Raw genomic sequence first — 26838 nt, forward strand, 5'->3', positions numbered from 1 at the left:
TAAAGCCTTAAGCTTTGGGAAAATCCCTGCAGGGAAAATTAAAGTGGAACATTTTCCATAATCAAATTGACACACCAGAATGCACAAGTAGGATATCAGCTTCAGGGATCCTGGAAGGGAGGAACTGAATGTTGGAGATCCTGAAATAAATTTGCAGATCACTTTGTGGTAAACATTAGCTACCTGAATTCACCTGGACTTTATGCTCATCCCCTCTGTCTCCAGTAATGAGGATGAACAAGTGAGTTAAAACTTGCTTACTCTTAAAGCTGTGAGAATTTAAGAAGGGCAAGAAGAAAAGCTTCCTCCATGTGCTTAAATTGGTGAGTAGCGGTTGGCCTGCTGCTACATCAGCTCATGGGGTGTAAAAAGAATAAGCTACAATCATATTGTGAACTTCTCTGTTTTTTTCCAAAGATCATAGCTGAGAAATGATAATTGTGCACAATAACGATGATAGAGCATAGTTGATATTTACTGGGCATCTACTTTATTCCAGGCTTGTAAATATAGTGCTCTTTGACCCTGACAATGATAGGTCAAGAGGCTCATATTATCTCCATTTTAAAGGAAGGAAGTTCAGTTTAGGGAACTTAGGTTACTTGTCCATAGTCACATGTCTTGGATTTGGTAGACATGAAATTTAAAAGCAAATGGCTCTGTCTAAAACAATGGTACTTTCATTATGATTATTATTATCATTATTATTATTTTGCTTTTTCAGGACCACACCCGCAGCATATGGAGGTTCCCAGGCTAGGTGTCTAACTGGAGCTGTAGCTACTAGCCTACGCCACAGCCACAGCAATGCAGGATCCTTAACCCAAGGCCAGAGATTGAACTTCATCCTCATGGATGCTAGTCAGATTCATTAACCACTGAGCCACGACGGGAACTCCAATGGTACTTTTAAAATACCATATTATGGAGTTCCCGTCGTGGTGCAGTGGTTAACGAATCCAACTAGGAACCATGAGGTTGCCGGTTCAATCCCTGGCCTTGCTCAGTGGGTTGGGTACCCGGCTTTGCCATGAGCTGTGGTGTAGGTTGCAGACGCGGCTTGGATCCCGCGTTGCTGTGGCTCTGGTGTAGGCAGGTGGCTACAGCTCCCGTTCGACCCCAGCCTGGGAACCTCCATATGCCGCAGGAGCGGCCCAAGAAATGGCAAAAAACAAAAACAAAAACATATTACACTGGGAAAACTCTAAAAATCCACCTGGATAGACTTAAAAGACTGTGTTTGTGAAAATGAATATTCTCTGCTACTTAACACCAGAAGTCACTGCCCACAAAGTGTTATCATGCCAATTTTAATCATTCAGTTTTATGATTCAAAAAAACATATTAATAGCTAAAGTGAAAATTATTAACCATGTGTTAGCAAAAATAAAATTCCTTTTTCTGAAGAATATACTTAAACATATATTATTCTGGGCAATTAAAAGATAACATAAATATGTAAAGAAATTACATATTTTCTCTTTTATTCTTACTTAACTTCTTCAGTATGTTTCTATAATACTGCCTTTGGATTCTTGTTATCCTGTATACAGGGGTGGTACTACATGGCTATTTGAGGCATTTAGACTCGCATAATTGCCATTATTTCCAGTCATACAAAACATAAATCTTCTGCTTCTGATTGGAGTAGACTAGGTAATTGGGACCATTTATTCTCTTGAAGATAATTAGAAGAGGTAGGGAAATATAAATAAACAAGCAAATCATTTAATAAAGTAAAGAAAAATATAAGTAAATAAATATATCTACTTACAGACATGAAAATAAGGAAAAATGTGAGTATATGTGACTAAATCTAAATGAATATGACTGCATAAAACAATAATGGCTTCTTTTAAGGATATATATATATGGATAATATATATAATGATATATATTATCTATATATATATATAAAATCTCACATATAAATGTATATACCTAAAACATAAGAACACTAATTATAAGCCAAGAGATAACTGATAAATATAATCTAATGACTTTGTTGCCTAGAACATGAATGAAATAATGACTAACATATATATTAATCAAAAAATGAAAGGGAATAAATAAAAACATAAATCTTAACATAGAACAGGTAAGACAAAATATGAACACTTAATGAGAATAGATTTAAACCATCCTGTTAAAAAATTACATTAAAAGTAAAGGGGGGGAGTTCCCGTCGTGGCGCAGTGGTTAACGAATCCGACTAGGAACCATGAGGTTGTGGGTTCGGTCCCTGCCCTTGCTCAGTGGGTTGACAATCCGGCGTTGCCATGAGCTGTGGTGTAGGTTGCAGACGTGGCTCGGATCCTGCGTTGCTGTGGCTCTGGCGTAGGCCAGTGGCTACAGCTCCGATTTGACCCCTAGCCTGGGAACCTCCATATGCCGCGGGAGCGGCCCAAAGAAATAGCAAAAAGACAAAAAAAAAAAAAAAAAAAAAGTAAAGGGGAAAATGCTCAAATTGAGAGACAAATGTTCTCAGACTAGATTAAAAAATAAAATCAAATGTAGGCTGTTGATATTTAGCATAATATAAGGATTCAGAAGTCTTATATATAAAAGACAGAAGTAGATATACCATGCAGTCACTTTGCAAAAGCTGTTGTAGCTGTGCTATTATCAGACAAAATAGACTTTACAGACAAAAACATTGGTAGGGAATAAAAAGGAACTTTTAATAATGATAAAGATTCAATTTGTCAGACAGTCATAGCAATTATAAATTCAATTACACTTAATAACATGGCCTCAGCTATAATAGTTACTGAAAGAATTAAAGGAAAAATGGAAAAATCCATTATCAAAGGGTTGTTTTAAAACCTGTTGTAGATAGAATATTAGCCCCTCAAAGTTGCCCATGTCCTAATCCCTGGCAAAAGATCTTTGCAGATGTGATTAAGGTTGTGGAAGTTAATCAGTAGATTCTTCTGGATTGTCCTGGTAGGCTCTTAAAAAGAGAAATTTCTCTGGCTGGAGTCAGAAGGAGTAAAAGGAAGTATATTGGGACAATTACATTGGAGATGTGTATGTAGTCTCTACAAAATGTGAAAACAAGTAGATACTCAATGACTTAGCAATTCTGCTCTTGCGGCATTTATGCCCATCAAATAACATGTCCAAGAAGATTGAATGATGATATTTCCATAATAGTCAAAAACTGGAGACAACTCAAATGTCCAGCTATGCTAGATATGGCTCATCATTTGTTAATTGCATTTATCTTAAAAAAATAAAATAAAATTTCTCTGTGTTTCAGTTTCCTAACGTAAGAAATGGGCATTAAAATATTACAAAACCTACCCCATAGGGTGTGATAAATCTTAAAATAGAAAAAAAAAACACACAAATTTTATCATACACCATGCTACCTGTGCATTTTGTAACTAATTTTAAAAGACAATCTGAAACCAGTTATCTATAGCACTTATTTAAACCTGATATATATATTATGTTTTGTTATATATCTATCCTATTAGAGTTGAAGAGTTGAATCACCATTAAAGCTAGCACTTTGTTTTTTCTTCATTTAGTAGAACAGTGCCTGACACATTGTAGGAGTTCAACAAATAGACTTCTCAGTGAATTATAAATAGTGCAATCATAAATTAGGAAAGTATTAAAGATATATGTTCAGTTTTATTTTTTCCTGAGATAAGAATGAGTTAGTTTTGAAATAAGTTTGAGAAAAAGCCTTTTTTTTTTGCCATTTCTTGGGCCGCTCTCGTGGCATGTGGAGGTTCCCAGGCTAGGGATCGAATCAGAGCTGTAGCCACTGGCTTACACCAGAGCCACAGCAATGCGGGATCTGAGCCGCTTCTGCAACCTACACCACAGCTCAAGGCAACGCCGGATTGTCAACCCACTGAGCAAGGCCAGGGATCGAACCGGCAACCTCATGGTTCCTAGTCAGATTCGTTAACCACTGCACCACGATGGGAACTCCGAGAAGAAGCTTTTAGTTAAAGTATTTTAAGAAACAAATAAAAGCTTTCCAGATTATTGTGATAAATTACTTAGGTTGGCAGAATAGTAATGACAACAAAAGAAACCCAGTTTTTTTAACTTGTTAAATGAGATATTTGAATTATAGTATTTCTTACATAACTCTAGAGGGAAGTTATGCATTTATGTGAATTATATCCCATTGTTCATAACTCTAGTGGGGAATTATGTCTTTATTTGGATTTGACTATTACACTGCTTGAGAGTCCCACTTTTCATGCCCCAGAAAAACTGAAGTCATATTAATTAAGTAACATTAATATGATTCCCCTTTGACTGAATGTCTTTTTTTTCTCTTAAGATTATCATGCATGCACAGTTTTATGAAGCGCAAATGCAGAGGTTCCCGAGAGTCATAGTCAATTTAATAAATTGTGTTTGATCAAGTTCTCTAAGTTCTTAGTAATGGGAAACTTTAAAGGATGCTTTATAAATCTAAATTTAAAATCCCATTAACAATTTAGGATAGTAAAGATTAGGAGTTGAAATAATCTTGGATTTTAGGAACAATCAAATTGTTTCATAACTACTGATGTTACAAGTATATCTTAAATTATGTCCTAGTTAACAGCTTAAATGTCTGTAAACTTTAGATTTTGAATAATTTTAAGATTTATTTTTCTTACTCCTTTAATTTGTAGGCATGCTCATTAGGGTCTAAATTGACACCAGATTAATTTTAAATGTGTTCTTATCTAAAATTCATTCAGAGATTTCTGCATAGATCTTCTTTCCAGTTTAGTGGCATCCTATTCTGATGTTGAATGGAATCAGGGAAAATTACAATAATAATGTTGAATCAGTTCTAACAATTATTATTTACTAATCCTAAGTGTTTTCCATGAAATATCTCAATTAAACCTATTTCTGCACACAAATTATTTGTGTGTATTGTTTTCATTTTACACGATGACATGAGAAAGTACTGAAACTGAGAAGCCTTTATTAATTTGCCCAAGATCTTACTGCTAAACAGAAGATCTAAGTGAGAAACTGAGGCAGCCTCACTCCAAAATGAGCATTCATGTATTGTACAAATACGTTAGTCAAGAGGATGATAGGACTCGGATACATAAGGAAAGAATAACGAGTAAATAAGCACATTAATCTGAATAGTATTATTACTATTTGAAAAAAGTGACACTTGTTTGGTCTAAATTATCACCTTGATTCACAATTTAATAAATAATCATGTATTCAGTAGAATGTTGACAAAAAGAAAAAGCCTTTGGAATCACCATGCCCTAGGTTATGATTTTAGGACGACTATCTGCATAATCACAGAAAACTGAATAATTTCTAACAGGCTTAGTTTCCTTGATAGAAAAAAAATTAGATAGTTGTTAAAAACTATTAGCAAAATAGGTAACTAATAGTAACTAAAAACTATTAGTAAAAAAAATTTAAGATAGTTATTAAAGATTAGAGAATACAGTGATGTAAGTGAAACTTGTATTTCTGGGCACATTCTAGACACTCATTGAATGGTAGGAATGATGATGGCAGTAAACTTCCTAATTATACCTAGCAGTATCCACTTTCATCTAATCATGCTTCCCACAATTTAATTCTCCAAGTAAAATACATTTGATTATTTTCACTATGAACCATTTTTAGCTAAAATGTTTTATTAAATTTTATTTTTGTTTTTACCATCTTTTTTAGGATAATAATTATATACCTCATATCCATGTTAATTCTGCTGCTAATACTAGGGAACGAATGGTTAGTATAGCAGAATAACCAAACCATATGAAAGACTAAATCCCATGTAACACTGAGACTAATAAGGATAGTTTTAAACTTCTATTCACAGATAGGCACTTTATGATATATTTTTTTCAACTTCAAATCACAAAATATTTTCTTTTTCATTTTCTTCAAACTTTGTATGATGAATACCTTTGAAAATTCCCTTTAATGCATCATAAGAGGGCACTGTAAACTCTCATACTTGTGACATAATAACTATAGAGTGTAAAATGGATTATAGGAAGATGATGTAGCATCAGGATCAAATTTGAACTTCAAGAAAGGATGATATATGCATATATAGAGATATAGATATATATGACATACAGGCATTCTATGTATTATATACAATAGAATACTATTCATTATATATAAAAAAGAATGCCTGTAAGTTCATGAAGAATTATAAAAATGTCATGTTGAATAGTAAGCATACTATATCAATGTTAGCATCATATGCTGGTTTAATTAGGATTTTAATTTTATATTATTTTAAATGTTATTATATGTCTTTCTCCTGATGTGGTGTGACTGTGTCCTTCAACAGTATCTGTTGAATTAATGTGCTCATCAATTTATAAAAATGGGGGGGTTCTAAATTTTTTTTTTTCTGTAAGGTGTAAGTGAATGATTAAAAACATTTAGGAGTTTCCGTTGTGGCTCAGTGGTTAACGAATCTGACTAGGAACCATGAGGTTGCAGGTTCAATCCCTAGTCTTGCTCAGTGGATTAAGGATCTGGCAATGCCATGAGGTGTGGTGTAGATTGTAGACGCGGCTCTGATCCCTGTGGCTGTGGCTGTAGGCTGGTGGCTATGGCTCCAATTCGACCCCTAGACTGGGAACCTCCATACGCCGCAGGAGCACCCCAAGAAATGGCAAAAAAGACAAAAAAATAAAATAAATAAATAAATAAAAGCATTTAATGATCATACCCATCATTAGGAACGAAAAGCTGAACTTTAGCCAAATTAAACCAAGGGAAAAGATGAAAATTTATCTTGTTCTCTTTGGTTCTTTCTCTGTTTACCTTAATTTTGGCTAACAGTTGATTTAAACGTATGTTCTATGCTTATAAGAATTAATATAATACATAATATAATGTTTTATTATAAAAAATCTTTCTTATGATGAATAATATGTCCAAGTCTTGAACTTTTTTCTAATGAAAATGATTATGGAAATGGTCTCTTTCTGGTCATATTTTCTATCATTTACGTAAATGATATTGGAAATATTTAGATCTAAATAACATTTTAATAGAAGTAATGGAGTTCCCTTATAAACCCCCATCTAATTTCCTCTATTCTTAACATCTTTCATTAGTATGGAGTATTTTTCAAAAACTAATGGGCCAACAGTGAAACATTACTATTAATTTAAATCCATACTTTATTCAGATTTTCTTAGTTTTTACCTAGTATAAAAACTCCTCCTGGGACACCATCTATGATACCATATTACTTTCAGTCATTATATTGCTTTAATCTTCTCTAGACTATAGCTGTGTATAATATCCTTTTTTTTTGATGGCCTTGACAGTTTTGAAGATATTGGCCATATAATCTTTCTTCTAATAGATAAATAGATTTGTGTGGGGGTGGGTATATATGTATACACACATATATATATGTATGTATATATATGCATACACAGATATACATAAGTATGACATAGTATATTGCTTATGTGTATATGTACCATGTAATCATATATAATATATATCATTTATAGATATATAACTATTATTTCTATATCAATGATGAGTAAACTGCACATACAAAAACCCCTTAAACTCTTAACACTTCTTTGTATATTTCCTAAAAACAAAGGCATTCTTCTATGAACTATAATATAACCATCAAAATCAAGAAATTACATTAATGCAATATCAATGTGTAATCTGCAGAGTTAAAATTTTGCTGATTTTTCCAGTAAAGTCCTTTATAGGTGAAAGAGTCAAACTAAGATTATACATTGTTGTCAGAGTTATTATGGTAGATCCAAATGCATTGCATTTCTTTGCTATGTCTTTCTAGTCTTAATCTTAGTTCATTAATAGTCCCTTGACTTTAATGACTTTAATAATTTTCAGGAGTGGGACAGTTTATAGACTATTTCTCAATTTAGAGTTACCTGATAGTACCCATTGATTATAGATTTTGTTCAGGTGTATCACATAAGTGATAGCATGTCCTTCATAGTATATAACCAAAAGAGGCTCACAATTACCAATATGTTCCATACTGGCAATGGTAGCTTATATCACTTTGATAAGACCATGTTTGCCAGGTTTTTCTAATATATTTACTACTTTTTTATACTTAATAATTAGTAAGTAATTAAAACCATTTTGTTAGAAATGACATTAGACTGTAAATATCCTGTTCTTCATCAAACCTTCACCCAACAATTTTATTAGAGATTTATGAAACATCAATTTGCTGAAAACCATTAATAAAAATGAAAATTGACGTGGCTGGATATATTTTCTTTGTTCTTCTCTTTGCCCCTTGAACATTTATTGAGTGCTTTTACAGGTGTTATGCAATACACTAGCAATAAGGATTTGATTACTACTGAAAAGGTTAGCATATTAAAATGGTGAATTTGAGAATTTATGAAATAATTTGCTTGTTGAGAACCAACCTGTTTTCAATAGCAATAATTATTTAATACAAGTTTTATAAAATGAAAGCATGAGCTAAATTGAATTTCTTTGTCTTTCTGTAAAATATCTCAAAAGTACTTTTCCTTAGGGTCAAACGTAATTTGTCTTTAATGGAATACATCATACAAATGGCATCATTTCAGATTACTTTATATCTTGAGTTCTGCTATGTGCCAAATTATATTTATTTATTTTTCCATTTCCTTTTATCTCAAAAGTTTATTAATAACAAATTATGAAATTTCTGAAATAATGTATTTCACAGTGCTTGAAATTAACACTTTGAGGTCAGATAATCTGTTTTGTAGTCTTTATCTGCAAAATGTTGGAAGTATGACATTAGGCAGAAGTTCTCTTAGCCTAGGGATTCCTTAACTATAAAATAAGTATAATAAAAACTAATGTTACAAGGGTATGTTAAGGATTACAAGAAATAATGCTTTTAAAGTACTTAGTACAGGTTCTGATTATCTTTTCAAGTCAACTATGCTTTAGAAATATGCTTTCTAGAAATAGTTATATTTCTATAACCATTTTTGAAAACCAAAGGGATCATCAAAAATGAAATGCAAATTGCTGTAGGTAGATATATTTTTTTCCTTCTTCTCTTTACCCCTTGAGCATTTATTGAATAAATTTGTAAACAAGCAGTAATTAGTGAAATATCATTGAGAACTTCAGCTTTTTCTCACAATGATGAAATGTCTCTAAATCTATCCAACTGGAGCTTTCACTTTCCTGATCAAATTATTAGTTCTGTGCTATCCTTTCACATTTCATCATGACCATGTTATCTCATTCCATGTAATATATGCATATTTGAACATCTGCTCTTATCAGAGTCATTCTGGTAGGTATAAATGCACAGATGGTCTCCATGGCAAAGCATAACAGAGATTACATATATAGTTAAAAATATTTTTGTTCATGTTATACATATTTTCTTTACAATTTCTAGATAAAACAAGCTGGTGATTTTTTTAACCAGGTAATGTTTATTTTATTTTGATGTAAAAATATTTTCAAACTTAACAGAAATATTATAAGAATAATACCACTTTTCTTCTGAACTCTTGGAAAGTAAGTTGCTGAAGAGAGCAACTTTTTACCTCCAAATGCTGTAGTCTGCATTTCCTACAGATAAAGATATTCTCCCAGATAACAATATAGCCATAAAAAATCAGGACATGAACTTCTAATCCATTGTTACCATTGCAGTTCTATCAATTACCCATATGCTGTATTTCTTTTTTCCACCATGCACTAGTTATAAACATTTATTGATTTAATATTTTATAAAGACATGGAATAAAGGCATAAAGTCCTTGCCCTCAAGGAATTGACTATATTAATAGTTTACAATCTTTTCTTTTATTTTTTAAAATTTTTGTCTGTGCCTGTGGCATGCAAAAGTTCCCAGGCCAGGAATCTAACCTGAGCCACAGCAGTGACAATGAGCCAAAGCTGATAATGTTGAATCACTAACTACTAGGCCACCAGGGAACATCATAATCTTTTATGTTTTTATTTATAAAGTTGTATATTTCATGTATATATCATATTTTAATTTCTGTATACACTATAGCATGCTTACCACCTAAAATTTAGTCTATATTGACTTCCTTTATTCATTTTGCCCTCTCTCTCTTTTTCCCTCTGGTAACTGTGACTGTTCTCAATATCAATGTATTTGTTCTTGTTTAGTTCATTTTTAATTTTTTAAAAATATTCCATAATGTATTTTTATACAAATAAAATAAATGATTTTTTTTAAGAAATATGCTCCATGGTATTGGAAACTTGGTAACTATCTGCAATTACTCAAAGAACAAAATCACTAGACCTTTGAGCCATTCCTATTCACAGACTTTGAGTAGACTAGCATTTAATCTACAGCACACAAGAAAAGAAGCCTAAATCCTTGTTCCTTTCACTTGTCTCTATTTTCCTCCTCCAAGGAATTAGTCACATTCTCAGAAGCAGGAGACAGGTAAGAGAAAAAAAAAAAAAAAGAGAGAGAGAGAGAGAGAAGGAAATTAAGAGAGGGGAAAGAAGCACATAAAAATACATTTTATACTTTAGGTATGTAACTGGGACTCAACCTTTCATGTGTTTTAAAAGATTCAAGTATTTAGCTATTCAACAACTTTCAATTTAATAAGCTCTTTCATGTATATATACGTAATATATATATTGTACATATCACATGTGTATACCAATACATACACACACATTTATGTATTCAGTTTAAACTTAATTCAATTTAAACATAATTGATCTTCAGTTTTGAGTAAAGATGACCAGAGCTACTTATCACTCTCTCTAATAATAATTCTTTCTCTTATCTTAAAGATACTTATCTACATGAATTTTCCACTAATAATTTATTCAGAGGAAGTGACTTTCAATATTAATTATCTGGCTTTAATGATAAAAAAATTGAGTCATGGTTTTATACACAGGTGCAAAAGCTGTATCGTGTTAAAGGGAACTTGTAATTCTTTTCCCATTTTTTATCTCTGATTTCAGTGAATCACTGCAAGATAACATCTACTGAGTGCGAATTCAAGCATGTTTTTCTTCAAATCCTAAGGGAAGTTTTAAGATAAACACAAAACAGACATTTAATTTGGATGAATGTCTGAATAAAACAAATGTATATCAATGATTTAATATAAAGTCAAAATAATAATAGAAACAATGATTTGGCCCATAATAAACGCTCAATAATAATCATAGATTGAAAGATACTGTAATTTTATCATTATGCAGAAAATCTGGAGTTCTTAGCCATGTGCACCTGTTTACAAATCCACCACTCCATTTCATTGTGCAGACCTGTTTGGTTTTTAAATATATCACTATTTCTAAAGCATATTTGTAAAGCAGGGTTGACTTGAAAAATAGGTTCATAAAACTACTTTATTGGAAAAAGAGGTTAAAAGCTGAATTATAGTGAAAGCATGAATGGCTTCTAATTTGGAAATATTTTGTGTGTGTGTGTCTTTTTAGGGCCCCACCTGTGGCACATGGAAGTTCCCAAGCTAGAGGTCTAATCAGAGTTTCAGCTTCTGGCTTACACCACAGCCACAGCAACAGGAGATCTAGGCAGCATTGTGACGTATACCGCAGCTCATGGCAAGACTGGATCCTTAGCTCACTGAGCAAAGCCAGGGATCAAACCTGTGTCCTCAAGGTTACTCGTCAGGTTCATTACCACTGAGCCACTATGGGAACTCCTGGAAAAATTATTTTTTATGGGAGATGATCTTCAAATCATATAATGTAATTAAGAAGACCCTAAAAATAAGTGCAGGAACAAGAAAAAGACAGTAATTAATCATTTAAAAATAGGTCTATGTCCCAGGCCTATGTAAGTTAAAGTTCAAGAATTTACAGTATCTTGCACAGATGTCTATGGAAGCACTCCAAACAATCTTCAAAGGATCATGGAGTATGATCAAAGTGCCAAAAAACTGTATAGCCCCTGTTGCAGTTAAATCAGCAATTGTTCCATAGAGTGCTACACAGTAGCCATATAGAACTCAGAGAGTTAGAACATGGGAGGCTAATCTTCTCCTTTGCAAAACTGAATACTCAATTTATAATTTATTTGCTCGCTATTGAGAAACTGGATCAGGGATGTATTAGTTAAACAGAACTGAGAGAGAGATAGATAGATGGATAGATAGGTAGACAGACAGATAGATAGATATAGAGATATAGCAAGGGATATTTATTATATGGAATTAGCTCACAAGAATATGGAGGCTGAGAGGTTCTAAGATTAGCAGTTGTTATGTTGGAGACCCAGCTGATATAATTTTAGTCTGATACCAAAGTCTGAGAACCAGGAGAATTGATTGTGTAAATTCCAATTCCAATCTAAGTCTGAAGGCAAAAGAAGTCAGATGTCCTAACTTGAAGACAGCCAGGCACAGAAAGTGAATTCTTCTTTACTTTTTGTCCTAGTCAGGTCTTCAATGTATTAAATAAGTCCCACTCATGTTTGAGAGGGCAATCTGCTTTACTCAGTCTATCAATCCAAATTGTAATCTCATTGTCTGTATGTCTCACAGACCCAGCCAGAATAATGTTTAACCAAATATCTGGGTGCCCATGAATCCATCAAGGAGACATATAAAATTAGGAAACACAAGGAATATGGATTCATGCTACAAAAAAAGTAAAAGAAAATCATACAATTGAGATCTTATTGTTAATTAAATATGGGGGGGATGTCCAGTTTCACCAGCAGTGATAATTTGTACAAAATGTTACCTTCTGTTGGGTATTTGTTCTTAAGAGAATGATTGGCATGAAATGGCTGTCTAATACACAATAAATCATAATATTTGTAACTGAAAAATAGACATGTTATTCTAATAGAGATTATACATAATCGTATTCCACTGAAGATAATGCTTCTGTTTTGGTAACGTCTATTAGTAGAAATAGAGCACCCACTACCATTGTTAGTGTTCTGCCATTAAATCATTATTATCTGTGAAACATCAGGTAGTGAATTCTAGTTCAGCTAATGTCCATGACCCTTAATATGTTCTATCGTTTTTTAGAGGGAAAAGGAAAAGAAAACACTTGGATTCCTGGTGAAGTATATAAGAAATATTCCATCAATTACATTTTAAATCATTCCTCTGTGGAATGATTCCTTTTACTTCAGAAGATTTTCAAAAGTGGACAATACCATCACTTGTCTCATTTCCCAAGCTCAAGTGGTCTTCTTTTAATTGTGCTTATTATAAAAAAAAATTCTGGGAACTTTCACATGCTGTCATACAGCGTGCAAAATTTGGGTTGCCACGGTCAAGCTTTCCCTGAGTTAGCCTAGAGGGGGACACATAGGGACAGTGTGATTTAGTGCTGAGTGAGGGTGTTCTCCAAACTGTGTGTGTGTGAGGGGTGTAGGGTGGGCTGGGTGTGGGGTGGGTAGGTTTTGGGGTGGGCTGTGGGGTGGAGTGGGGGTGGTTCATGAAATCAGTTCACTGAACCAAGAATGGCATTAAAAAATAATATAAAATAAGGGATTTCCCATTGTGGTTCAGTAGGATAAGAACCCAACTGGTATCCTTGAGGATGCCAGCTTGATCCCTGGCCTTTCTCAGTGGGTTAAGGAATCAGGATTGCCGTGAGCTGTGGTATGGTTTGCAGATGCGTCTCAGATCTGGGATTGCTGTGGCTGTGGCATAGGCCGACAACTGTAGCTCTGATTCAGCCCCTAGCCCGGGAACCTCCATATGCCATGGGTATGTCCCTAAAAAGGAAAGTTAATAATAATAGAAGATAAAATAACAGAGTAGCACAATAAGTATGGATATTGGAGTGTATAGAGAAATGTAGGAAAGAGGATGAAGAGGAGACAGACTTTGTCTTTAACTTCAGAGGTGAGATATTCAGACTATTTTAAGGAAGCTTGTGGCCAGATTTCAGGATTGGGTTCCTTAAGTCAAACCCCTTAGCAGATGACCACTTGGCACTGCTCAGAGCTGACCCCCCTCCAGCAGGAAGGATTCTTCTCGCCCTTACAAGGGGTCGCACCTGCTGAGACCCCTTCTCAACAGGTTTAGCTGCAGTGAGTGTTGCCCTCAAGGTCACAGCCCTCTCCATTTGGCTATGTGCAGCCCTTGGGTGGAGGGTATGGCTGTCATGCTCCATAAAGCCAACTGAAAAAGGTGACCCGGCCTCACAGCTGCCTGTGGCTCTGGTCTTCATCTAGCCTGCAGACCACCCCATCCTACCTGCTGCCCAAAGCTGTCCCCTTCCTATCCTTCCCAGAAAAAAAGAAAATTTAAAAAATTCTGTTTTTCTGAACTCTAGTACATTTTCTCTTTATTCATTAGTCACTGAAGTCTATTAGAAGGCATCAGTTTAAAATGTATAAAAAAACTAATTCATATATTCAGAAATTATATATTTTAGCATTTTATTTCTACTAAAATGTTTATTTTCATGTAAATATATTACATGAGACTCCAGGAAATATTCAATAGATACAAATTTCAGGAAATTAGTGTTACTTATAAATACAAGGACACTGATGCCAATGGCATTATCCTATCACTAACTATATACATTTAACTTAATATTTTGATTTGTGGGGTACTTTCCAACATCTTCCTCAATATTTTCTTCAAAATGAACAACATAACATTTCCTTGCAGAATATAAAGTTGGCTTAGAGCAACATTAGCATCATGGTGTTATAAGATGTCCCTTCTTTAAGCTCCCAATTTTAACAAAAATTAGCATCCATCAAATGGATCCATCGATTAGCATCCATCAATTAGCATCCATCAAGTTAGTACCAACAAAAGTACTCTGTAGTAATTGTGAGATGTAATACCATATAGATTCCACCATACAAATTCCATAAAGAGAACTGAAAGTAGTTCTACCCACCTGTGCATTGGGGAATAGGCAGACAGACCTAAGGTTGGAAAGCAAAATAGCAGAAGCCGTTGAACAAGCTGAGCAGTGAACTGGCCCCAAGGAAACCTGAGTAATGTTGACTTGGGCAGATACCCATGGATGAGAGAGACTTTGTAAAAGTCTAGCCCTCCTGAGAGATTCTGGCCCCCTGATGGAACAAAAAAAATTATAAGCTTGATTGCTTCAGAAGGAGAGAAGAGCTTTGCCAGTGCCACCCCTCCCTCCAAGGTGACACAATATGGGGCTGAACTAGCCTGGTGGGACCTCTCCTGCAGGGAAAGGTAGAGCAGTGGGTGAGTGGCAACCCTACCTGGGTCAGACACATTATTGAGGTAGGACCTCCCCGACTCTGAGAAGGAAGGAGATTGAGAAAGAGATAAGATTATGAAAAGAGAGTCCCCCCAACTTTTCTCAGGACTCCAGCAAGAAGCCAGTCCACAGGGTGCTTGAATGACCTCACACAAGGATCTCCCTACCTGACCTGTGGATATCCCCAATACCTCAAGTGCTAAACCCACCACCACTCCCCACTCTGTGGCCAATTCCTTGTATACACTCCCAAGTGAGATGGTAAAAGTGAGCTTGGATAAATAGAATATGCTCAGAAAGTCTGACCAGGGTCCATGGGCAAAGGAGAAACCACGAGTTTGACTATAGTGCCACCTTCTGGAAAACAAAAAGAGACATTTCTAGCAGCCAAGCTGGTGAGTTGTTAAAAACAGAGGAAATATACAGGCCTAAGAATTCAGCCACACATGGTAGCAACCAGTGTGGAGCAAGTGTACTCATACAAGGTTGGAGAAAATCCCAGATGTAAGCAGGACCAACAAAAATATCTCCAACTTGATTACAAAAGATTTGAGGAGGTGTTTGATATATCAAATGCAGCAGCAATGCAAAACTCCAAGGAGCATGAAGAATCAAAGACACATGTCATCACTAAAAGATAATAATAATCCTACAGTAATCAAGCTCCAAAACATGGAAATTTGTAATTTACCTCATAAAGAATTCAAAATAACAGTTTTGAGGAAAATAAATGAAATACAAAGAAACACAAAAAGGCAATTCAATGAAATCAGGAAAACAAGACATGAACAAAATGAGATATTTAACAAAGAGATAGAAATCAAAAAAGAACCAAAGAGAAATTCTGGAGATGAATAATTCAATGAATAAAATGAAAAATGCAATACAGAGCATCTACAGTAGACTAGAACAAACATATTAAAGTGTTTTTAAATAGAAACACACTTAAAACAAAGTTATGTATTGATTTGTTGATGAAACTGTTGTAACCAGGGGCTCGCAGGAACTTAATCCTGTATTCCCCTCAGCAGCGTAATAACCCTGTATTCCCCCTAGGAGCAATGGTTCAGTATTTATTAATTCAGTCCAGTGTTCATGGTGACTTTATAGAAGAGAACTACCACGGATGATGAGAATCAATTATATTTATATAAAACTGAATACAGTGCTTCTGTGGGAAAATATTCCAATAAGATCAGTAAGGAAAATGTTCTCTTTTTGGAGCATTGTTCATAATTTTTAGGTTGGCTCAGGTAGCTATGTTTTACAGGATAATCAGACAATTACTAAGAACTGTTCACCTTTTACATTCAAATTACTCTTATGTATCTTTTTGAATTATTGACTTTATTTTATTTAATGTGTGCATTTATACATTTTTATGTATTTTCCCAATAGTTGTATGTAATCATTTGTGGAAAAAGATATGAACTAAATAAATAAGTGACACCCTCAGGCAGGTGCCCAAGCTGATAATCATCCCATGCATGGAATGCCCTTCAGAAAACCAAATTTATGTTTCTGAGACTTGTTGAAATGTTACTGGACACAGAACATGACCATCTGTATGGCAGATGTGCCCTGAAAACTATGAATGATAATGTGTAGCGCAATACAGATTGTAACAAACAACCTGACTGTCATGTGAAGATTTTCAACCCCTACCTAATAACTAGAAATTCAGAAAGCATAAATGTGCCATCTTCTGTGAGAGAATAAGTAATGGTGATATGTGTGTATTTACATAATGAAAGGTAAACATATATATGTTTATAATGAATGGAATCGGCTGCTGAAATCTACTATTTTTTAAAACAATTTATATGCTCCAACTCTCTCGCTTGTTTGATTCTAGTATAGGCATTTCACTGCAACCTTTTTACTCTCATCAGATCTTCCATATTAAAACAACATGCCTTATCTTCTTTTTTCTTAACCATTTCTCTTATATCAGCTTCAAATATGCCAATTCTAGCCTATGTCCAAACAGGTCCACCACTTGAGTGGTAGATCATGGATAAATGTGTGCAGCCCAATTGCTGATTCATTGTAACAGTGTATTTTTCATGTATGTCTATGTGTGGGTGTTTGCTTATTCTAGTAGTGGAAATGATTAGGAACAATCTGTGCCAAGGTGTTTGGCTTAAATGTACAGCTAGGAAAAAGAGCAAAACTCACTAGCCTGTATAAATGCTGAACTAATAACTTACACTCTCTGAGTCCTTTGCTGTCAGCAACTAAATACTACCTTTTCAAAATTTGGGCAGAAGTTTGTTTTCAAAAATTTCAGAAACCTCCTGTTCGAGGTTTATTTGTTTGTGTCTTTTTGTCTTTTGCTTGGTTTTAACATTTTTTTAATTCAACTTGGAAGCACAGTTATTTACTTTGACAACAAAGATCTTTAAATACTCTAAGTTTTATTATCTGTCTGAAAACAAAGTCATTGTCATTCAACTTTAAATTTTCACAAAATTTAAAAATAAAAATAAAGCATAACTACATAAGAATAGTGAATTTTTAAAAGAGAGAATGATGTCTTTGGGGATAGGGATTATATTTTAAACATTAAAATGTTGGCTTGGAAGTTTTTTAGATAACTAATATTTCCAATAGTGTGTCTCTGTATATGTGCTGTTTAAACCCTCTCCTCTCACTTTATCCTCTGTTCTCGTTCAACTGAAGAAAGTCAAAGTTTGCCTTTAAAAGATGCTTTCCAGGAGGACTGACTTAAAAATACACTACTTTGTACTGACAGTTTGCCAAAGCATGGGCTCCCCAAAGCATAGTTTTTTAATCACTTCTTTAATCATAATTGTTTTATTTTTCTGTATCAGAGCTTATAAATTACTGTGGTTGCTGTTCCAATGAATGTATTTTAGGGTATATGTTAAATTCAGAGTTTAATTCTCTAAAATATGTTGCTAATATTAGAGCGAAGAGATTTTTTTATAAAAATTAGAGTATTAGGGTAACTAGTAGCATTGGCTCCATATTTCATTACGGTAAGAATTTGCTGGGGTTGAGTAGCAGCTACCATTTTAGACAGAAGTGTTCCTCGGTTGCCACCATTCCCATGAGGCTTGCTTCACTCTTTTACATTTCTTGATGTATTCCAGCAGATTTTTGGATCTGTAGCCCCTGAAAATAGAAGTAAATGAGACAACTCTTTTTTTTTTCTTTCTCTAAAACTACTTCTCCATCAAAGAATCCCATTTAAAAACTAAGAAAACATATCTCAGAACAAAATTTAAAAGTATCTATTCTGTCTATTCTATAGAGGCATAATGCTTTCATTTATTGACAAAATTCATTTATTCATTGTGACAGTGCAATGATTAAGGAAGTGGAGTGTAAATTGTAGGCAGAGCAAAAAGGGTGCCATAGACTGATGTGGGTGGAGAAATGCTATGTCAGGAATGGTTTAGAAAAAGACATTACTTAATTAAGTTGAAAGGTAACTAATGAGAAGGATTCTAGCTAAAGCCTGGGGACAAGAGACTGGATGTAGGGATACATCATGCAAAGACCTACAAGTAAGAGAAAACAACAGTGATTCTCTGACGGAGATCATTAAGAAATAAAGCTAAACACTCAGGCCAGCTGTGAAATTGTGGTCTTATATGCTTCATCACGTTTCGTTGTTGTTTTATTTCAAATTGAAAAGATATGGCTGTTTCCCCAATTTTACCACAGTGTAGCTTTCTACTCAACTAATATTACAGGCACTGAAGAAAATCCCAGCTTTGTCTCTCCTCTTATAGACAGGGCAACCATTGTCTCCAACACCCTTCCTCAAATTTGCCAAATGCATGTACCCAACCTGGATTTCAAGGATCTCTCTGAAATAGTTTTGGTTTTAAAATAAAGTAACCAGTTACCTCTTACAATTTAAAACTTAGTCTGTGATAACTTAATGCATGGAGGATTGTTTGTTTGTTTGTTTGTTTGTTTAGGGCCACACCTATGGCATATGAAGGTTCTTAGGCTAAGAGTCCAATCAGAGCTGTAGCTGCTGGCCTATGCCACAGCCCCAGCCACAGCAACACAGACTCTTGAGCCACATCTGTGACATACACCACAGGTCACTGCAATGCCAGATCCTTAACCCACTGAGCAAGACCAGAGATCAAACCCACGTCCTCATGGATACTAGTCGGGTTCGTTAACCACTGAGCCATGATGGGAACTCCATTTTTTTCTTTGCTTTTTTTTTAAGTTTTTTTAAGCAGGAACGACAGATGTATTTTCTCCACAGGGGCTAAGATGCTAATGATCATAAATTGATCCAAATGTGCTCCACACTGAATAATCAGGACCTTCTATTTCTCTACCAAAAGCGAGGGCTATGATGTTGGAAATTTCAGACTTTATAGGAATTCTCATGTAAGGTTTGCAAGTGTTCTTTTGAAATGCTTCAGGTCTATGGCTGTGGGCAGCTGTCAACTTTTTTTTTTTCCTTTGTGTAATAAATGGCTGGGTTTTGTGCTGGAACACTTCTGGTACGCTGTTGGTCAAATGAGAATTGACAGTTTTTCTTTTGTTTTCTTTTTAGCTCACTCCTGTTGGCACCACGATATTTACAGGCTTTTCAGGAGACAATGGAGCTACAGACATAGATGATGGGCCAAATGGACAGATAGAATATGTTATTCAATATAATCCAGATGATCCGGTTAGTAAATATATATTCGCAATATGACTTCAATGTAAGGACTACAATTAATATTTAATTAAGCTGATATTTATTGTATTATTCTCTTGCTCAGCTCCTGGAACCACATTATTAATCCTATTACTATTAAAAATTATCTCAAAATTACATTTTAAAAAATATTTTGGTATACTTTCAAAAGTGAGTTTTTAGTGGGTTTTGTAAGTAAAAGGTTTAAAATGTATTTATAGGTATAGTATAACATTTCTATTAAATTTCCATTGTGTTTATGGACACCTAAGCATTCTAAATAAATCATTGGACATGATATATCTAATGTGATGCATATGCTTTTTGGAACCTGCAGATTAATACCACCACTGCCCTTTCTCCACTGAGGAAACCTAAGGTAGAATAGAAGACAAAGTACGTAGCAATAGGTGTTTTGGCTTTTGGGAGGTTTTGCATTAGACTGTGGGGCTTATACGTCGTGCTTTAGACTAGGAAAGTATTTCTCCCAATTATATATTATATATAACACAAATCAGATAAGAATTGTTTCCTTGAAGCTAGAGCTAGAAATCCTGCCTGCTGTCTTTTCCCCAAGGCAGCTTCTCAGAATACTGTGGGCTTCCCAAAGCACAGTTCTAAAATCATTTCTTAAGTGAGTTTTTAAATGAATGCTCTCTTTTATGTTTAATATTATGAATTTTAAAAGTGATGAAGTTAACATTGCGGCTTTTTTTTTAATTATATATTTCTTATATAAGCTTTAAACATCAAAAACCTGTTGAACTTGTAGAAACTGAAAACTCCGAGTAAAATCCATCTCACACATTGATTGTGAGAATGAAGTGAATTATGAAGGCGTTTTTTCATTGTATTCTCAGAAATCAATTAGTTAGTAGTAGTATTTCTATTGCATAGGAGAGAACATGGGCTCATTGGTAAAGTGATTTGCTGGGTAACTCACAGTCACTTCTCAGCTGGAGAGTTAAGATTCGATTTCAGATATGTGATATTATATAAAGTATTTGCCTTGCTTTTTCTGACTTACTTCACTTAGTATGAGAGTCTCTAGTTCCATTCATATTGCTGCAAACAGCATTATTTTGTTCTTTTTTATGGATGAGTAGTATTCCATTATATATATTTATCACCTCTTCCTAATCCACTCCTCTGTCGATGGACATTTAGGTTGTTTCCATGTCTTGGCTATTGTGAATAGTGCTGCAATGAACATGCTGGTGCATGTGTCTTTTTCAAGGAAAGTTTTGTGTGTAACTGGGTCGCCATGCTGTATAGTCGAAAATTGACAGAACACTGCAAACCAGCTATAATGAAAAAAAAAAAAAAAAAGAAATCATTATATAAAAAAAGATTCGATTTCAGAGTAGTGTGTGCTCCACTCTTTCTCTATTGTGTGCTAATAAAATAGTTGTAGCACTTGTGCTAAAATTTTCAAAATATTTGGAGAACAAAAATTAAGCAAAAAAAAAAAAAAAAGGTCCATGGATATAGCAGGGCCAAGGGAAGATGTGGGGGATTTTTGTTTGTTCTTATGCTTCCCCTAAGAAGGATGTCTCCACATGTTTGCAGGCAGTGATAATGAAACCAAGAGATTGGGAGATAATGAGAATGTGACTGAAAAGGACAATAAGTATAAAGGGTTGTTACACAAGAAGTAGAGTGGAAAAAATCAAAGAAACAACAGAAGAGAAAAGGGCAAGAGAAACACTTTTTCCTTAAAAGTAGAAACAGGCAGCTGACTACACAGAGTATTTCTAAACCATTTATTTTCTTTACTATTTAGACTTTTTAAATGATTAATTATATGCATGTGTCATGTTTCTAGCCTACATATTATGAAGGTCATTTCCTAATTTTTATTCCTTCGACTGTGAAAATGAAACTCCCAGCAAGTAAAAGCCAAAGCATGTATTTTAGGGAAATATTTATAACAGGGCATTAAAAACAAAAACAAAAACAAAAAACCCCCACCTATCTGAGATTTAAATATAGTGTGAAACAAGAATATATTATTTGGAAGATATTTTTAGAACTTTTGTGAGGCTGAAATTCCTTGTTAGCTATGTAGTAATTGCTTCTGAATGCTTCCCCCTTTCATGGATTTGTGGTTTTGGCATGAAATAGATGTATCTTTTACTATCTACAGATTGAATAAACCAGTGATATACAGTTTCTAAATTGAGAGAAAATAAGTCAATATATATATATGTATATATATATACACACACACACACTATACAGTGTATACTGTATATATACACTAACAAACTGCCACTACTCTGGAATAAAGAAAGGTATTTTTTGAGCATGGTCCTAAGTCAAAGAATAAGATATCATAGGAGTTTCCTGGTGGCCTAGTAGTTAAGAATTTGGCATTCTCACTACTATGGACTACTATGGCTCAGGTGTGATCCCTGGCCTGGGAACTTCCACATGGTGCAGGCATGGCAAAAAAAAAAAAAAAAAAAAAAAAAGAAGAATAAGATATCATGATAGCACTTAACTACTTAACTTATGGTAAGGGTGTACTGGAGGAGAAAGCATTAACCAAGTCACATCCTTACAGAGAGAATCCAGCTTTAATCATCATGAAAACTTAATGCAACCCTCAATACCAGTTTCTTCTCTTGTAAGATCTCTGAGAAATAAATACTTGATTTTTATATTCTTAAATTGTTAAATCTCTAGAAATTCTAGTTATAATTAATAGCATCATAATATCACCGTGCATATTTCTTAATGTTGAAACAAACTTGTATGTATTACACATATATGTAACTTGAAAATGTGGCCCCTTCTGGCTTTTGCAACCGCATTTATCATACTTTCTTTGAAATTAGTCCCATGCTACATAGTAAAGGGTAGAAGGTATAGATTGGTTTGTTGTACTTAAAAATCTCAGGGTATTTTTTGGTTTATTTATTTCCCATTTGATGCTACATTATTCATTAGCAGAAATCACAAATCAGTGACTTGGAGTTTCATTCAACTCTTAAACGTTTTGTTTGACTACAAATTGTTTTAAATTCTTCTTAAGCATATATCGAAAAATCACAATTGCATTGAAAGTTCACAGTCAAATTTAGTTTTTTCTACTCTCTTAAGATATAGAAACATGACAGTCCTGGTCCTGATTTCCAATAAGACAGCAATTAGCTAGAGTTGAATTATTGTTTTCCCATTAGTAACAAACTTCTGTCACTCAAACAATATAGACATATCCACTTATAACCCCATTGCTTCATTCATTTACATTATCCAAGTCATCCTTGTAGAAATTTACAAATGTAACTTCTGCCTTACAGTAATAAAAAGTCTTTTATAATTAATTCTTCTCATCACTTTAAACTCTGGCCTCCAACATTTCTGATATGAACAGACAATAAAAATGTGAATCATGTTTCCCAGTATGTAATGAACCATTTTCCTTTGACTGCTTTAAAGATTTTTATTTTAACTTTGAGTGTTCAGCAACTCAACCATGGCATGCCAATGTGTAGTTTTCTTTGTAATTATCTTTCTTTTTTTTTTTGAGTGGGTTTACTGAACTTTAACTGAATTTGTCTTTCACCAGTTAAAGAAATTATCAGACACTGTTGTTTAATATTTTCAGGCCATTTTCCTGACTCTTCTTTCTCTCAGACACCAATTACAGGCATGTTAGGCATTAAAATATATTTCACAGATATAGGTTATGTTTAAATATTTTCAACATATTTTAATAACTTGATCACAAATTTTCTATTTATTTATTTATTTATTTTGTCTTTTTGCCTTTTCTATGGCCACTCCTGTGGCATATGGAGGTTCCCAGGCTAGGGGTCTAATCAGAGCTGTAGCTACCGGCCTATGCCAGAGCCACAGCAATGCAGGATCCGAGCTGCATCTGCAACCTACATACACCACAGCTCACGGCAACATCGGATCCTTAACCCATTGAGCAAGGCCAGGGATCGAACCCACAACCTCATGGTTCCCAGTCGGATTAGTTAACCACTGAGCCACGATGGGAACTTCCATAAATTTTCTATTGATCTATATTCAAAGTCACTGTGTCCTCTGCCATCTCTATTCTATTCTTAATCCTATCCAGTGTATCAATTGCCTTTTTTTTGAAAGGTAACTTAATCTTTATTGTGCTTTAAAGACAAGTTCAAAGTTTATTTTAAATTGGTTTAGTTTATAAACTTATTCACCTTCTAATTGTCTTTTTTATTTATTATTCTTTAAATTTCAGATGGTATAATCTTCAGGTATAAATTTTCCATATTTTTTATATTTTTTATAGTGTATATTTTTTGCTGCGATTTTTCATCTTTTCATTTATAGAGAGCGTGGTCTTTTTAAGCCTTTAAGAGCAGGCATCATTATGATAACTGCTTTAAAAACCCTTGTCTGGCTGTCCTAATTTTGGACTTCTGCTGACGTTCTTTCCTTTTGAAAAAGGATCACACTTTCTGGTTCAACATATGTCAAATTATATTGGACTCAGTGCTGGATATCGTGACTATTGTATTGTGGAGCAACTTTTGATTCTGTTACACACCTCTGAGGAGATGTGTGTGTCTGTTTTTATCAGAGAGCTTGGTTGCACTCAAACTGAAAACTCTTTCTCTTGGGTGCAATTCAAATCTCAATTCAGTATATATTTTTTCCTTATTTGATCTGCTTGTAGTCTTCTCTGTGCAAGTGTGGTTCAGACCAACTAGAGTTGATCTGGACATAGTATATAAATGGAATTTTTTTCCTCTCCCTTTCTGATTTTCTCCTTTACAATATCTGCTCCCGCCACCCCCACCCCAGTTTCTATTGGCTTTGGTTTTCCCAAAATCTATTCCTAAAGGTCAGAAAGACTTCAGGCTTTCTATCAGAGTTTTAACTACCCCCTTGAAGTGCTAAATTCAGTCTTCCCTCAGGCCAGCTATCATAAAATATGAAACTCATTTGTGCTATCTTTTCTCTGAAGGGTCTAATCTCCTCTAGAACATGCCTGCTTTTGTTATCTCTCCAGAGATGTCAGATATTTTTGTTTGTTTGTTTTATTGTATTTTGTCCAGTGTTTATAGGTGTTACTTGTGGAAAGATTTAGTCAAGTGGGTACTAATCAGCCATATAGAAACAGAACAATCCATTCCCAATGAGTTTCTTTTATCCATATATCTTTAGGAGACTAGTATTCTTAACCTGTTTTTTGGGGGGGTGTTTTAGGGCTGCATCTGCAGCATATGGAGGTTCCCAGGCTAGGGGTTGAATCAGAGCTACAGCTGCTGGCCTGCACCGTAGCCACAGCAATGCCAGATCCGAGCCGCATCTGCTACCTGCACCACAGCTCAGGGCAACACCAAATCCTTAACCCACTGAGCAGAGCCAGGGATTGAACCTTGCAACCTCATGGTTCCTAGTCGGATTTGTTTCCACTGAGCCACAATGGGAACTCTAATCATTTTTGCTTCTAAACAATGTTTAGGACTTTCCTAAATATTAGGCAATAGCAACAATGATAGAAACATTTCAAAGTTTTAACAGCTAAAAAAAAAAAAAAAAAAAAAAGAATGTACATATATTTCCTTCATGACTGAATATCTGCAGTGAAAAACTGTCAGCTAGTTTGCCACCAGCACTAGTTTGTAACCAGAAATGCTGACATTTCAAATCAACTTCAGGCTGTTTTCTCTATAAGAAAGGGAGGATTGCAGAAAGTATTGAGGGTGTATTTATCTCTCTCCATTGAAAAAGAAGATTATTCTATCAGAAGAACATTGGTGAAGATACCTTCTTGTCAATGTTTTCCTAAATATCAGAGAAATAATATAATGTCACCGAAAATTATTAAGTTGAAGGTTCAACAATGTAGTAGTCATCAAGTATCAGCACTATATGTCATCACCAGTCCTTTAGACAAGTCTTAGTAACTAGCACAATGATTAGTTATCTGCTGTTATATCAAAAAGGTAGTGGTTTAAAACAAAACAGTCTAATTTTTGTTCAGTTTCTGTGGCTTAGGTGTCTGGGCACAGCTTAATCAAGCTGTGTAGGCTGTCACAAGTGATTGAAGAATTCACTTATTCCCTACTGTTGGCTGGAGGCTGCTTTCAACTCTTAGAAACCATCCTTAGCTCCTTGTCTACTTACTTCCTCAAGCCTGCAAGGAGAGTATCTAGAGCTAGTCTGTTAGCAAGATGGAGACTTACATGACACAAGGCAATAACAAGATTGGCAGTTTGTCACCTGCACCATATCCTATTGGTCAGAATCAAGTTAGAGGTCCTGTTCCCATTCAAGAGGGGCAGATGACATCAAGGTATGAGTTGCTTATCAGCAAGTGGGGATAGATAGAGGGTTCCCTTAAGAATCTCTTACATCTACCATAATATTAAGCATTATTATCATCATTTTGGATGTCATAAGCTGACCTACTTTGGAAAAGCACTTTTGAGTTTTTGTGTTGTTTTTTCCCCCCACAAACTTAAACAAAAGAGAGAAAATGAAGGTTCTTGTCTGGTCTTAATAGCAGGTAAATTGAAAATGCTTATTTGAATAATTAGGATCTTTTTTACTCATATTTTCTTTATAATGTGGATGAACAGTTATACTAGGGACAAGGAATAGGGAAGAATCAGACATTTTTACTATCTAAAATAAAACACTTTGGGGAGTTCCTGTTGTGGCGCAGCAGAAACAAATCTGACTAGGAACCTGTTGTGGCCTTGCTCAGTGGATTAAGGATCCAGCATTGAGGTGGCTGTGGTGTAGGCTGGCAGCTGTTGCTCCAATTCCACGCCTAGCCTGGGAACCTTCATATGCTGTGATTGCAGCCCTAAAGAGCAAATAAATAAATAAATACATACATGAATAAAATAAAACAATTTGAATTGTCAAATGTTGTAAACTCTTCACTGAAACAAAGCACTTATTTAACCTATGAACAAAATCAGAAGAGTTCAAATTGAGCTTTTCTCTTTTTTTGC

At 34.5% G+C, this 26838-nt stretch overlaps 1 protein-coding gene across 1 annotated transcript in view; it reads left to right on the plus strand.

Moving 5' to 3' along the window:
* PCDH15 (protocadherin related 15) overlaps nucleotides 1-26838 on the plus strand; it is an 857865-nt gene that overhangs the window by 415890 nt on the left and 415137 nt on the right. The window contains 1 exon segment of the mRNA XM_021073535.1: nucleotides 19742-19861. Within this exon segment, the coding sequence (XP_020929194.1) occupies nucleotides 19742-19861 (120 nt within the window).

Source organism: Sus scrofa, chromosome 14, assembly GCF_000003025.6.
Source record: "Sus scrofa isolate TJ Tabasco breed Duroc chromosome 14, Sscrofa11.1, whole genome shotgun sequence".
Taxonomy (NCBI): Eukaryota; Metazoa; Chordata; class Mammalia; order Artiodactyla; family Suidae; genus Sus; species Sus scrofa.